The following is a 16,316-nucleotide window of genomic DNA, read 5'->3' on the forward strand; positions in this document are numbered from 1 at the left end:
TACTGCCTGATTCATCTTCCTAAGACAGACGTTCATATTTTATTCCTTTGCTTAAAAGCTTTATTGAGTGACTTCTTGTTTTCTGCTAGTTGTGTCTGAATCTCTGAGGTGCTTTCCTTCTCTCCATCAGCCTAAATTCAGCCAGTGATATGTACAGTAAGTACTTATAGTTCTAGATGTGCTTTTATCTTTTCTCTTTTAGTGTTTGATTATTATTATTATTATTATTATTATCTCTAGTACCTGTGGATTTTTAGCATAGCCTGCTAACTGGTGTTGGGACATTCTGCCTTCTCTAATGCTTCATATTTGTCATTACTGGGGTAACTTTCCTTAAACGCACCTCTGATCATTATGCTATATTGTCAGAAACCTTACATGACTCCTCATTGCCTAGAGAGCTAAAAAGATCCACTTTTTAGCATGCCATTCAAGGCTTTCTCTACTCTGGCCCTCCCAGCCGACTTACTCAACCCTGTTTCCCACTGTTTTCCTCTCCAGGGTTCCAAGTAATTTCCATGTCATTGAAGCTGAACAAATTGGACCACGACTTAATTTTCTCGGAATGCAACTTGTGTTTTCCCACTGTCATGCTTTGGCTTAAAGGTGTTCAGACTGTGTGGGACTTTCCTTCACTGCCATTCAGCATTTTAATACTTCTTAATCTGTTTCAATTACTCCCACCCCTGCAGCCTTTGATGTTCCTGCTCCTACTAGATGGAATCCTTATTGCATCAGAACTCCTGTAGCTATTTCCCTTTTAACCTGTCGTATGGCACCTTTACAGGTTTTACTTCACTTGGAAACGTAACTGGGTTATATACATCATAGTGTCCTGGGTTGTATACTTTCATAAGGATGGTAGCATGTGCTTGACACCCTGTGTGTATTAGGCATTCAATAAATACTGAAATAAATAAGTATGTATATTATACTCTTTGCTTCATCATCATTTATCCTGTCAGCTGGATTATTTTAGTGTAACTGAGAATTCTAGTGAACTTAAGGATGGTCTTGTGACTGTTGTAGCAGCCAAAAACTCTCAAAAATGTACCGTAATATAGTTTAAAAGGTGACTTTATCCAGTGGTCTACTACAGGGGTAAGCAGACTATAGTCTAGCACATGGTTTTGTATGGCCCAACAGCTATGAATTGTTTTTACATTTGTGAAGAATTTGAAGGAGAAAACAAAGAATATGCCACAGAGATGACATGCAGCTTACGAAGCCTGGAACATTTACTATCTGGCCATTGACAAAGTTTGTTGACCACTGATCTAGAAACACACCTGGTCATCTGCCTGGAATTACGCCTGCTCACTGGGTATGTGACATTAATCATCTGTTTTCTTGAACAATGTAGTAGGCACTCAGGCAGACTGGTGCCTGTCCCTTCCTTGAAAAAGCATTGTTAGGCCTGGCTTCAGAAGAATTTTGAGTGACATGTAAATCTCCTCTGGGCTCTTTGGCACTTGGCAGTATCTCACACAGATAACCAGATACAAACGAGCCATTTCTTTCCATTATAATCCTTCATCAGAGGTCTGTCAGGATCACACATGTGGTGAAGTTAGATGTCATTCAGAACAAGGCTCTTAGCATATTTTAAGAATGTTAATTGCTAAGTGGTGGCTGAAGCAGAAGGGTTTAATAATGTTCTTAAGTTGCCTTAAATGTACATGGACCCAGAATTTTAGAACTGGAAAGGTCTCAGAGATCAAGTATAGCATGGTCATTAAGAAAATGGGCTGTGGAGCCAGACTACATGGCTCTTCTACTTAATCCTCCTTGCGTCTCAGTTTCCTCACCTTTAAAGTGGGGATAATAATAGTCCCTGTTTCACAGGGTTGTGTGAAAAATATATTAACTCTTAGCATATGAACACTTAAATTGTTAATATTAACTTGGAAAAGAACACTGCCTGGTGTACTATAAACGCTCATAAATGTTACTCTTATGTGTATCCCTGTCATGTTTTGAAAATTGTTTTTATTACTAGTAGTTTCATCTCATTTTATAGTTAAAGAAACTGAATTCTAGAGGAGAGTTAAATTGTTTTCCTCACTTCCATGACAGGCAGAGTGGATTAATACCAAGGATCCTGGCTTTATTTGAATTCTTGCTATGATATATTGCTTTTAGTTGTATGTTAGTGGGTATGGATGATTTTTAAATAGAAAAAAGTGTGTCTGTCCGCATTCAGTTAGCCTGATGTTTTTGAGGTGCATCTGTGTGTAGCACGTGTTAATACTTCTTTCTTTCCTATGGCTAAGAAATATCCATTGTCTTGATATCATTTTGTTTAACAGTTAATCCATTGATGGATATTGGTTTCTACCTTTTCGCTATTGTGAATAGTGTTGGTATGAGGATTTGTATACAAGTATCTGTTCGAGGACTTGTTTTCATTTCCTTTAGATATATGCCTAGGAATGGATTGGCTAGGTCATATGATAATTCTGTGTTTGACTTTTTGAGGAATTGCCAAGCTTTTTTTTTTTTTTTTTTTTTAAACGGTGTCCAATGTTTTACATTCCCAGTGCCATTATAGGAGGGTTCTAATTTCTCTACATCCTTGCCAACACTTACTTTCTGTGGATTTTTAAAAAAATTTTGGGGTCCCTGGCTTGCTTATTCAGTAGAACATGTGACTCTTGATCTTGCAATGCCCACTTTGGGCATAGAGAGTAATTAAAAATTTAAAAAAATTTTGCTTGTTTATTTGTTTTTGCTTATCTTAGTGGGTATGAATTAGTATCTTATTGTGGTTTTGATTCACCTTTTTTTTTTTTTTTTAAGATTTTACTTATTTATCTGACAGAGAGAGAGATCACAAGTAGGCAGAGAGGCAGGCAGAGAGAGGGGGGAAGTAGGCTCCCTACTGAGCAGAGAGCCTGATGCGGGGCTTGATTCCAAGACCCTGAGATCATGACCTGAGCTGAAGACAGAGGCTTAATCCACTGAGCCACCCAGGTGCCCTGATTCACCTTTTTCTAATGACTAATGATGTTGGGCATCTTTTCATGTGCTTCTGACTATTTGTGTATTTTTTTTTGGAGAAATGTCTCTGAGTCCTTTGCCCATTTTTTTAAGTGGATTGTTTGTCATTTTATTGTTGAGTTGTTAGAGTTCTTTATATATTGTAGATGTGAAACCTTTATCAGCTATATGATTTGCAAATATATTCTCCCATTTTGTGTATCATTTTTTTACTTTTTTATAGTATCCTTTGATGCACAAAGTTTTTAATTTTGATGAAGTCAAGTTTATTATTGTATTTGTTACTCATGCTTTTGGTGTCATACCTAAGAAGCTATTGGCAAATCTGAGGTTATATGGGTGTACCCTCATGCTTTCTTCAAATAGTTTTATAGTTTTAGCTCTTACAGTTAGGCCTTTGGTCTGTTTTGAGGTAATTTTTATATACAGTATAAGGATGGATCCAAGTCATTCTTTTTGCCTATAGCTATCTAGTTGTTTCAGCATCATTTGTTGACAAGACTAGTATTTTTCTGGTGAGTACTCTTGGTACCTTTGTCTAACATCAGTTGATCACAGGTGTGTGAGTTTATCTGTAGATTACCAGTTCTGTTCCATTGATCTGTGGATCTACCTTCATGCCAGTACCTCCCTATACTGTTGCTTTGTACTGCGTCTTTGAAATCGGGAAGTGTGAGTCTTTCTAACTGGTGTATTATATGGATTTTCATTATTGAACCACCTTTATGTACCTTAGATAAATTCCACTGTTTCTAGTATATAATCTTTTTTAAAAAATTACTTTTAAATCATGGTGGGATATACATAATAACAAAATTTACCATCTTAACCATTTTTAAGTGTACAGTTTAGTGGCATTCAGTATGTTCACATTGCTGTGCAGCCATCACCACCATCTGTCTCCAGAACTTTTTTTTATTTTGTAAAACTGAAAAACTACCCATTAGGCACTAACTCCCTGTATCCCCCTCCCCCAAGCCCCTGGCACTCGCCCTCCTACTTTCTGTTTCTACATATTTTCTGCTCTAGGTATACTATGTGAATGGAATCATACAGTATGCACACTGTATGTGCCTAGGAGTGGATTGGCTGGGTCATACGCTAATTCTCTGTTTGACTGTATGAGTAATTGCCGAACTTTTTTTTTTTTTTTTTTTAAATAGTGGCCAAATAAGTCAGATACACTGACTTATTTTACTTAAAACATAAATCACCTCAAGGGTCATCTGTATTATAGCCGACTTTCGTTTCCTTTTTAAGGCTAAATGATATTTCATTGTATGAATAAAGCATGTTTTGTCTGTTCATCTGTTGGTAGACATTGAGTTGCTTCTGCCTGTTGTGAATAATGCTCCTCTGAACATGGATGTCAAATGTCTTTCTGAGTCTTTGCTTTCAGTTCTTTTGGGTCTATACCTAGAAGTGAAATTGTTGGCCAGTAGTTTACGTTTTTTAATATGTGGCTGGATTAGCTTTGCTAGTATTTTGTTGAGGACTTTTGCATATATATATATATATATATATATATATATATATATATATTCATAAGGGATATTGATCTATAATTTTCATGTGATGTTACTGTCTGGCTTTGGTATCAGGGTAATGTTGGCATCATAGAATGAGGTAAGAAGGATTTCCTCCTCTTTCCTTTTTTTTGAGAAGACTTTGAGAAGGGTTGGTGCTCTTTTTTCTTTAAATGATTGGTAGAATTCACCAGATCATATGGCTCTGGGCTTTTCTTTGCTGGGAGTTTTATGATTACTTATTTCAGCTTCTTGTGCTATGACTTTATTAAATCAACATTTATTAGATGGAACACAGAATGCTGGTTGGTGAGCCATGGTTAGACAATAAACCACAAGAGAAATTGAAATAGAGAAGTTTTTTACTTACAGGTCCTAGAGGAATTATAAGGGCATGCATTTAAGGGACCCCAGAGGAAGATCAAGGCAATTATAGAGAGAGGTAGTACCTGGAGTACAGTGCCTTTTTTAGGTCTGTGGGTGGAGTGCTTTGGAGATTCTGGGCTATAGGTAGATTTGTCAGTTCAAACCAAAAGAATAGGGTTATGGTAAGCTCTACCAGGGTGTTTATCTAAGGGCGCTTAACGCATCATACAGGCACTGGGAACCGGGAGAGACCATTGATCACAAGTCCCATCATGAGTTCTTGTAAACAGACTTACAGTGCTTGTGTCTCTGTGGCGTCCTGTTTAGGACATGTGCTTCCCTGAGAGCTCTAGTTAGTTTACGGCCCTTGCAGGCCCCCTTGTCCAAACAAAATGGATGCTGAAGCAGTGGTATCAGTGAGTAGTTTAGCTAAGTAATGACTTGTCTCAACAACTTCTTGTAGGTCTCTTCAAATTTCCTATTTCTTCTTGAGTCATTTTGGGGCGTTTTTGTGTTTCCAGAATTTCTGTTTCATCTAGATTATCTGATTTATTGGCACACAACTGTTTATAACACTACAAGTGTTTTACAACACTTTTTATTTCTGTAAGGTTAGTAGTAATGTTCCCATTTTTATTTCTGATTTTAGTGATTTGTGTCTTCTCTCACTTTTTTTCTTAGTCTAAGCTTGAGTTGTTGATCTTTTTAAAGAACTAACTTTTGGTTTGTTGATATTCTCTATTGTTTTTGTATTCTTTATTTCCTGGATCTCAGTTCTAATATTTATTAATTGTTCCCTTATTTTGGGCTTAGTTTGTTCTTTTTCTAGTTCCTAAAGGTGGATATTTAGGTTATTAATTTGAACTCTTTATTACTTCTTTTTTAATGTAGATGCTTACAGCTGTAAATTTCCCTTAGCACTTTTTCACTATATCACATATTATTTAATATGGTGTACTTTCAGTTTTTAAATAAAGATGTTATTTATTCATTTGTCAGAGTGAGAGAGAAAGAGCACAAGCAGGGGGAGCGGCAGGCATGGGGAGAAGCAGGCTCCCCACTGAGCAAGGAGCCCACTGTGGGACTTGATCCAGGAACTCTGGGATCATGACCTGAGCCATGACCTGAGCTGATGCTTAACTGACTGAGCCACCCAGGCGTCCTTGTACTTTCATTTTTATTCACCTCAGAGTATTTAATTTTCCTTGTGATTTGTTCTTTGACTCACTCCTTATTTAAGAGTGTGTTGTTCACTTTGTAGTTTGTGGATTTTCCAAATTTCCTTCTGTTACTGATTTCTAGTTTCATTCCATTAAAGTCAAATAATATACTTTGTATGATTTCAACTTTTAATAATTGATTGAGGTTTGGCGGTTGAACATATAGTCCAGCTTGGAGGATGTTCCATATGCACTGAGAAGAATGTATGTATGGTTGTGTTAGGTGGAACATTCTATATACATCTAGTAGGTCTAGTTGATTTATAGTATTATTCATGTCTTACATTCCTTGTTCATCTTTTATATGGTGCTTTCTTTTCTTTTATCTGTGCTTTCCATTGTTAGGTGGGAGTTGACATCTCTAGCTATTTCCCACTTTAGTTTTATCAGTTTTTTTTTAAAATTTTATTTATTTATTTGACAGAGAGCACAAGTAGGCAGAGAGACAGGCAGAGAAAAAGGGGAGGAAGCAGGCTCCCTGCTGAGCAGAGATCCTGATGTGGGGCTCCATCCCAGGACCCTGAGATCATGACCTGAGCCAAAGGCAGAGGCTTAACCCACTGAGCTACCCAGGTGCCCCAGTTTTATCAGTTTTTGATTCATGTATTTTATTACATGTCATTAGGTGCATATATGTTTATAACCCTTTATATTATACAGTGTCCTTCTTTGTCTCTTGTAATGTTTTTTGTCTTAAGTCTATTTGTCTGATATTAGTATAGCCACTCCAGCTCTCTTTTGGTCGCCGCTTACATGGAATAAATATCTTTCTGTCCTTTCAATTTCAGCTTATTTGTGTTTTTGTTTCTAAAGCATAACTCTTGTAGATAGCATTAAAACAAAATCTGTGTAGCTGATCTCTGCCTTTTAATTGAAGTGTTTAATCCATTTACACTTAATTAATTACAGAGACAGAAGGACTTCTGCTGTTTTTTTGTTTGTTTCTTATATCTTTTTTGTTTCTTTATTCCTCCATTACTACCTTCTTTTGTGCTATATGTTTTCTCATGTGATATTTTGATTTCTTTGTCATTTCTCATACATACATTACAGTGTATCTTTTCATTAATTCTTAGTGGTTGCCATCAGGATTACAATCAGCATCTTAATTTATAATCATACAGTTTAAATTAATACCAACTTAATTTTAATATTATACAAAAACTGTTCTTCTGTATAGCTCTGTATCCCTACCTCTATGTTATTGTCACATTATATCTTTATAATTGTGTGCCTGTCAAGATAGATTTATGATTATATTATGTATTTTTCTAATTGATTTTTAAATGTTAAACCAATATTGTATTCTTAGACTAAATTCGGGCAATTATGATGTGTTACTGTTTTATCTTTATAGTGTATTACTAGTTCAGTTTACTAATGTTTTGCTAAGGATTGCTTTGTCTGTGTTTATGAGGGATATTGGGGTGTGTGTGTGTGTGTGTGTGATCTTTGTCAAGTTTTAACATCAGTAATGTTGATCTTGTGGGTTGGAAATTGTTCTCTTTTCCTCTGTTTTATTTTTGTGTTAAATTGATGTTATTTCTTAAATGTTTGATAGAATTTATCAGTGAAACCATCTGGATCTACACTGTTTTGTGGGAAGCTTTTCAATTATTTATTCACTTAAATAGATATAGGATTATTCAGACATTTTATTTCAATTTTGGCATGTTGGGTTTTTTCAAGGAGGGTTTCTGATGCATCTAAGCTGTCAAATATGTTACTGTAAAGTTGTTCATATTCTCTTAATAACCTTTTAATGTCTGTGGCAATGTAATTTATAAAAAATGCTTGTATTAGTAAGGTAGCAAACTTTTATATAGTACTTATTTCATACTTTTCACTTTATAAGTAATGACTCTTCTGATTCCCACAGCAATTGGTGAGGTAGATAATGCTATCATCTCTGTGTTCTAGATGAAAAAACAAACCAGAATTAAACTAAGAGAGTTAAGGTACCTTGCTCAAGATCACAGAGCTGGTGTATTAAGGGCTTAAATTACAATCCACATGGTCTGGGTCTAGAGTCTTTTTTTCTTGACTACTGTTTACTTTGCATTTCTTAAATGACAGATACCTGTTCTTTTCTTCTTATGGAATTTTGCTATTTTCTTTCTGGTGCTCTTCCCACCTTTATTTCACTGGTAGAAATATTTACTTCTGGTATTACTAATTAGGACTTGGAATGCCTTTCCCCATAAAAACATTATATATGATGGCTATACATGTTTGAAATATTGTTTTTTTTTTTAAGGAACATACTTATTTATTAGACAGAATGAGGGAGCAAGTGTTGCGGGGCAGAGGGAGAGAGAGAATCTCAGTCAGACTACCTGCAGAGTGAAGAGCTTGATGAGGTGCTCGATCTCAGGACCCTGAGATCATCGCCTGAGCCAAAATCAAGAGTTGGACACTTAGCTGACTGAGCCATCCAGGTGCCCCTTGAAATATTATTTATAATACTCATCTTCAGTCACATCATATGTTAAAAAGCTTTCTGGGGCTTCCCCGGGAAGTTCACTACAATTTATAATGTAAAACAGGGTCTCTATGAAAATACTAGAAGATACTTATTTTAAATACACTTACTTAAAAGGTTAAACTTCAGTTATATGGAAATTTTACTTTTTGGAATCCCTTAATGATTTGAATTTACTGAGGCTAAATCATAATTTTCAGAAGACAAACAATAAGATTAATTTTTACACATTCTGTTTTACTTTCATTAATTTGTTGATTAATGTCTTTCAGGGTTATTCAAATGCTCAGAAGAATATTCTTCTTCAGGTGGATCAGAACTGTGTTCGCAATTCTTATGATGTCTTCTCTTTGCTGCGGTAAGAAACTTCTTAGACCTCCTGCATTTTCTAAAGAATCTTCCTCATTTTGAGTTTGTGACATTTCTGTGTGAGAAAATGTATGGGAGCTTTAGAAGCTCTTATTCAGGCTTAACATTTTTTAGTGAGAGCTTCATAAATTTTGTAGCTACAGTGATTTAACTTTATCTCTTTCACAAAGCCTTTGGAACGCCATTTCCTTTCTCTGGACAGTGGGAGAGAATGATTGGAAGCCAATGATCTTAAAACAGGACATGAGCTGTTTCTGGTTTTCTGTACTGTAAAGAGCAGCAACCAGAGGTACAAAATTTAGGCTTATCAAAATCTTAACAACTACAGCATTACTAGAAAAGCCCTCCAATAGCCCCAGACATGGTTTAGAGTTTTAACCTGCTGTTCATCTTAAAAGAATCATGTTTGGCAAGGCAAAGGAGCTTTGCATGAATCTCATGCTCAGAGGCTTAACTAACTGCCTTAACTCTGTATTTTCATAATGTCTGGGCTTAATTTTGAAACATTTCTAAATTTGTTTTTAATTTTCGATGTGGTAGATCATCAAGGACATTTTCCCAAGAGACAGGCAACCAAAATAAATGCAATTCAAAATAAAGGTAACAGTGACACTCAGCCTGTGTTCACCCTACTCAGACAGATGGTTCATTGAAATTTGATTTTGGCAGTATTTTTCTAATGTTTACATAACACATCATAAATTTCAGACCATTAGACAACTTCAATGTATCTACTAGAGGACGAGTCCAGAAGGATGGTTGGACTCTTGTCCAATTGGATGATTGTTTATTTTATAAACATTATGAAATGGACCTTTTCTTTGGAAATCTTGAATCTTATTATACTTGATGATAAAGTTTGGTCGCATGACCTGTGTAAATTGTTCTTAAGAGACCATCATTTCAAATAAAGTAACCACAGACATTTGATGGCTTTTGATTCTTATCTGAGCCGTACTTTCACTTTGACTTTTTAGGATATGTAAGAGAACGCACAGGACTTAGTAATTGAATGGTGGAGAGAAAAAGCAGGAGGTGTCAAAATATATAACTCGTATTTTTGAGTCTATTCAGTTTGAGACTACATTGAGTTTTAAATATTGCAAAGAGGAATGTACAGAAATAGTTTGAAATGTGAGTAAACCACTAATATTTCTTGACCTGTTTTCCTCATGAAATGAGGGTATGGATTTCACTATTTTAAGGGTATGTCCGAGTGTGAGATAATGTGATCTTATTAGCGAAATCAGTAGAATCAAAAGAAAAGGAAATATGAAGTCAGTGAAAAGAGGAGACCTGGGGAAAAATTGCATCATAGAATCTAAAAGAATAGAGATTCAAGCAGTGTTGAGTGCTCTGTGTTTAGACAGGAAAATAAGGACTGAAGTAGTGCTGTAGGGTCTTGGGAAACAATGTGGTACAATAGAGAATGCTTTGGTTAACTTGACCCTGACTTCAATTGTTCCTGGTTTATCATAATTCATTTAATGTTTCTGATTCTTCCAAAAGGTAGAGGCAGTAATATTTTAAGTTTGTGTAACTTACGAGCATTTCTATATTTACTGTCTTATACTCTTTGAAGTTTTTTGTGTTTAGACATCAGGGATCAGCCTTTGTCTTCAGTGTAGAAGCTGAGGCCAAGAGGCGTTACAGGATTTATCTGAGAGTACACAGCGAGTAAGGGCCAGACTGGAGGTTGGTGTGAAGTTTTCCTGCAAGCAGGTTTTGCAGATCCTTTTCAGAGTCTCACTTACCTTCCTAGATTGGTGGTTACAAGGTAGTTATAAGGTACACATAGCATAATGACAGAGAAAATTTCTGAGAACCACAGAGCCCTTCATAAATGCAAAATCATTGGGAGAATTTGGTAGTTAGTGCTCAATTTTTTAACATTGATTCTTGCAATGATATGTCTCTTGGGGGTCTCATTTCTAGGTTGCTTTCCAGATTCCTCAGGTGTGTTAGCAGTTTGATTTGCCTTATTTATTAGCAGTGGCCTCATCATTAGCATTGCGTGTATCATTTATAGCTGGTAACATAGATGTACTCTTTTGAACCAGATCATGTGTCCATTTACCAACCAATTTACCAGAGCCCAGAGAGTTACTCTGGAACTAGAAACTTAATACTGTAGTCATCAACATTAATGAGTAACATGGAACTTCCTTTGATAATTCTCTTAGACTTAGGAGTAACCACCATCTATCTGTTTGCTAAATCTCTTCTTACCTTACAGTTCTTGGCATGGTTTATGCTTCCTGGTAAACTTAATTTTGTGCTGATCAATTTCATTCATTTTCCCTTCTTTAATTCAGGTAACATTGTACCTATATGGGAGTAATTTTTAAAAATATACCTTTTTGGGCCATGTGGGTGGCTCAGTGGGTTGGGCCTCTGCCTTCAGCTCGGGTCATGATCTCAGGGTCCTGGGATCAAGTCCCACATTGGGCTCTCTGCTCCACAGGGAGCCTACTTCCTCCTCTCTCTTTCTCTCTCTCTGCTTGCCTCTCTGTCCACTTGTGATCTCTCTCTGTCAAATAAATAAAATCTTTAAAAAATATATATATACCTTTTCTTTCCTTGATGCTTTTTTTGGTGTGTGAAATTGTTACTTCTTGATCTGTAGTTTTATGTGAAAACATAGAGTCTGAATTCTTTAATATCACTTAACTTCACAAAATTCTCAGTGCCATTTGGAATCAGGACTAGAATCCTAGTCTCTTGAGTCTGTTTTTTGAAAGTATATTCTAGCTAGTAACTTTCACTGTGTTATTGTGCCACTAGGATGCATATTTCCTTCCACATTTTATAATGTGAATGTTACAGAAAAAATAAGAAATCTTGACTAAGGCAGGGATTTTGCAACACCTATGACCCAAGCATTAGAACCCCTTCAGGTGGATATGTTGTTTACCGTTTTTAAGAAAACAGTGACCTGAGGTTTTATTCAGATTTTTCTGCCTATAGTTAAAAGAATGTATTCTGATCAGTTTTACCAAAGTAATAGCGGGTCTTTCCAAATTTACATTCAGTGTTTGCAGTGGTAATTACATTTTGCTTTTTTAACCCTTGGAAATTCCTGGATTAAGAGTTAGTTTTCATGTAAGCAGACATTTAATTAGGAACCACTTTACTACTTACATTTGACGCATTACCCTTGAATTAGGATGTTCACCACAAGGTGTCAATGTTGCTCTTTAACTGGCACTTAAAATTTTATTTATTTTATGGTTTTAAACTGAGAAAAGTTGGGTTATAAATTACAAGTGGGAATTTATTTTTAGAAGTTAACTTTTTTTTTTCTCTTTTAGCCCTTCTAGGTTAAGGAGTTTCAAGGCTTATTAGATAACTTTCTCCTTTTGGTTCTGATGATTTTATTTGATCCTATTGGTGATACAGGGTTATTGAAAGCTTAGAAAGAGAAGGAGTGACATGGTCGGGTGTGCAATTTAGATTTCTAACTGTGGGGACTGTGTGGAATCAGTGGGATGGAGGTGGAAGCAGGAGACATCTGTAATCCTAACTGTTCTCTGAAATTGAAAGATTACTTTTGATTTTTAAAAGGTCATTTTTTTCCCCTTTCATACTTCTTCAAAAAGATAGCTCTGCTATAGTGAGATTAAGTGAGAATAATTCAGGTTTTCTTCTAGGGCAGTTTTTATTGCCCCTTTCCCCTTCTTGACATGTCCTACTTTTGCCACATTGAAGAAGTGGAAATATGGTGGAGAATCATGGGCCCTCTGCCTAGGTTCCAGTCCTAACTAACACTGTCATGTCTTATACCCATAACTGGATGTAAGACTTTGGGCAGATTACTTTGTATGGCTCAAACTACTTTTGTGAAATAGCTATTATATTTATCTCAGAGGGGTGTTATGAGAAGTAAGGCAAAATATTTGAAGGATCCTAGGACAGCTACTGGCATATGGTAGACATTCAGTACATAATAGATTTTGTTTGCTTTTTTCCTTCCCCCATCGTAGAATTCATGTTTCTTTCTTTATGTTAGCATTAGTTTTTTCAATTTCCAGCCTCATTTCTCTTTCTTTTCTTGCCATTCTAGACTATCACCTCTGCTTTTTGCTTTACTTCTGTTAATCCTGAGCAATCATGATAAAATTATTTAATGGGTATATGTCTTTTCTCCCTAATGACATTGAAAACTTCTTGAAGAAAGGGATTATTTCATATGACTATATTTTTTCCTCTCTATCATCCTGACAATTGATGGTTATATTGGAATTCCCGTGGATGCTGTTGTGATCCTGGAGTCCCACATCCTGTAGACTAGATCCTACAACCCTTCTGCTTTACTCTTTCTCCCTGAGTACTCTCTTCCATTACCACAGCTTCACCCAACACAGCCACATGTTAGTAACTCTCAAACCTATATGTCTAGGGGCGCCTGGGTAGCTCAGTAGGTTAAAGCCTCTAACTTCGGCTCAGGTCATGATCCCAGAGTCCTGGGATGGAGCCCCACATCGGGCTCTCTGCTCAGCAGGGAGCCTGCTTCCTCCTCTCTCTGCTGCCTCTCTGCCTACTTGTGATCTCTGTCTGTCAAATAAATAAATAAAATCTTAAAAAAAAACCCCTATATGTCTAGTTCCTTCCCTTTTGGATTTCTGATCTGTATTTTCCAGTGACTGTTAGACATTATTACTTTCATGTTATGTAGGAATCTCATCCCTAACATGTCCCGAGTTAGATTCGTTGGTGTTATTCCCCTCTTTCTTTTCTTTTCCCTGTATGTCTCATGTCCTATATGTCATCATTTCAAGCACCCAAGTGAACATACCCTTCTTTGTTCTCATCTCTATTTTCTGCGACTATTTCTTAACCTCCTAACTGGTCTCCCTACTACCAGTTTTTCCTTCATGTAATTGATAGCTATTGTTTGTTGAGCAATTACTTTGTGCCAGGAGCTTTTCTTACTGCTTTACATTAGTTCTTCTAGTTTTCACAGCAGCTGTTTCTATCCTATTTACAGATGAGGAAGTTGAGGCACAGAGTAATTAAGTAGCTTAGACGAGGTCTCACAAGTAGTTCCTCTTAGACTGTATTCAAGTCCAGAAAGTCTAGCTCCTAAGCCTGTATTCTTAACCAGTATATTTTACTGCCTTCTGATCTTTTATATTGCTTTGGTACATTTTATCTGCTGCACTGCTGCCAGAGTAACCTTTTAAAAAATATATCTGTGTTGTCACTCATTGGGCCCACAGTCTTTGAGCCATCACATATAGGATGAAGCAAACACTCTTAATGTGATATTCAAAGGACATTGTTCTGAACACCCTATAGGGACTAGTGTCCTTACTTTAAGTCCTCCTACCACTGCCTGTGCAATTAATAGCTAGTATTAAATTGAGTACACACTGTGTTGTAATTAGCTCTTAATTTTCTGATTCTCTGTCCTCTCAGCGCCCCCAAACTGAGGGCTCCTTTAGGCAAGAGTCTTTGTTTATTGGTCTCTGTAGTAATCCTATCACAGTGCATATCATGTATATTAATCAGATAATAAATGGTCTTTTGATTTGATCAGACTGAACTAATCTTCAGGTTACAGAGGACTAGCATTTTGTTGTTCTAGTTAATTGGTTTGCATCTGGCAAAATGAGGGTCATAAAAAATTTCTAGGCTGTTACTTAAGAAGTGTTGAAAGTATAATCAGATCTGTGAACCTTCAGCTGCCTCTTTTCTTTCTGCCACTGCCCTCCACATAACATCTGGTGAGATTTCAGGACTTTGTGACTTTTTAATCTTACTCCTTATGTGGATTTTTCTGGAAGAGCTTTATCTGGCTGTCTGGAGGTAAACTGTTCCTTCCCGCCTTCTGCTTTGATAGAAAATACTTTCTCCTTTAAAATTTCAATTTTAAAAGGGAAATGCTTTACATCAAATACATTATTCTTCAGATAATGTGTAGAAAACAGATGGGATGATATATAAGGGCCTAACCTCTGTCCATATAAATTTTGGATGTGATAATCAACTTTGAGTTACAGAGAGAGTAACCGAAAGGCTAACCCTGCCTGATGAGCTCTCTGTGGTAATTATGAGTGTAGAGAATATGCCTAAAATGCAGCTGTAAGCAAAAGAGGTCACAGAATTTATGTTCTAAAACTCATATATCTTGCCATCATAGTGGCGACTAGACTCTTACTTAGGGTCTCATGAGGGAGTGTGCTCATTTAAAAAAATGCTCTCATAAGCGTGAGGGTGTGCTCATTAAAAAAAAAAAGTATATTTATTTATTTTAGGGAGAGAGAGCATGTGTTTGTGAGCGGGGAGGGGTGATGGGAATGGAGTTGCAAGGAGGGGAAGAGGGAATCTCAAGCAGGCTCTGCACTGAGCCTGGAGTCCGATCTGGGGCTGGATCTTGACCTGAGGCAAAACCAAGAGTTGAGTGCCTAACCGACTAAGCCACCCAGGTGCCCCTCTGTGCTCATTTTTAATAAATTAGAAGGGGAATTAAGAGGATTACTGTTAAAGTAGACAAACTGACAACAAAGAGAAGTGAAAGCTTGTTGGTAGTTTGCTCTGTTTGTGATTTACTGTTTGATTCTGGAGCATAATTGAGTGGTAAATCATATTAGCTACTGTCTTACCTTTAAAGTCACTGTGTTTGGGCTTGTAAATAGCACTGTTACTACTTCATGTAAAACGAGGGCAGAGAGAAATAGTCCAACTGTAAAGAGAGACAGGCTAAGTGAAAAAGCACAGCTAGATTCCCTCTTCTCTGTGTAGTTGTCAGTCCTTCACAGGGCACATCTCCGTGGTGCAGTTTATAACTGAAGTTAATAATGAGAAGTACTGGGCACCTGGGTGGCTCAGTGGGTTAAGCCTCTGCCTTCTGCTCAGGTCATAGTCTCAGTGACCTGAGATTGAGCCTCTCATTAGGCTCCCTGTTCAGCAGGGAGCCTGCTCCCCCAACCCCTGCCTGCCTCTCTGCCTCTTTGTGATCTCTCTGTCAAATAAATAAATAAAAATCTTAAAAAAAAAAAAAAAAGAAGTACCAAGTGAACCATGTTAGTTTTAGCTAATGCTATCTATGTGTAACAGATGAGGAAACTGAGGCACAGAAAGGTGACATGACTTGCCCAGCAACACAGTACAAGTTGGTGTCAAAGCAGGTTTGAATAAAGGTATAAAGGTCTGCTGGGCTCGGGTTATGTGCTTTTCTCCATCATGCCACGTTGATGCCAAAACATCAGTAGAATAAAAAGGTGTGATTATTTGAGCCTGGGTCAGAGAACAGGGGCACGTGAAAGTTCTAGAAAGGTTTACAATCAAAATTTAAAAGGAAAAAGTTTTGGTATTTACTGTAAGTTTTGGTTAAACAAAGACAGTATTTAT

The 16,316-nt window shown here is 36.7% G+C and overlaps 1 protein-coding gene across 5 annotated transcripts in view; it reads left to right on the forward strand.

Moving 5' to 3' along the window:
- UVRAG (UV radiation resistance associated) overlaps nucleotides 1–16,316 on the forward strand; it is a 301,403-nt gene that overhangs the window by 78,728 nt on the left and 206,359 nt on the right. For all 5 annotated transcript variants that reach the window (XM_059411138.1, XM_059411155.1, XM_059411145.1 and 2 more), the window contains one exon: nucleotides 8,867–8,952. In XM_059411138.1, coding sequence (XP_059267121.1) covers nucleotides 8,867–8,952 — 86 coding nt within the window. The remainder of the gene's footprint in view (nucleotides 1–8,866; nucleotides 8,953–16,316) is intronic.

The sequence above is a fragment of the Mustela nigripes genome, chromosome 1 (genome assembly GCF_022355385.1).
Source record: "Mustela nigripes isolate SB6536 chromosome 1, MUSNIG.SB6536, whole genome shotgun sequence".
Classification (NCBI taxonomy): Eukaryota; Metazoa; Chordata; class Mammalia; order Carnivora; family Mustelidae; genus Mustela; species Mustela nigripes.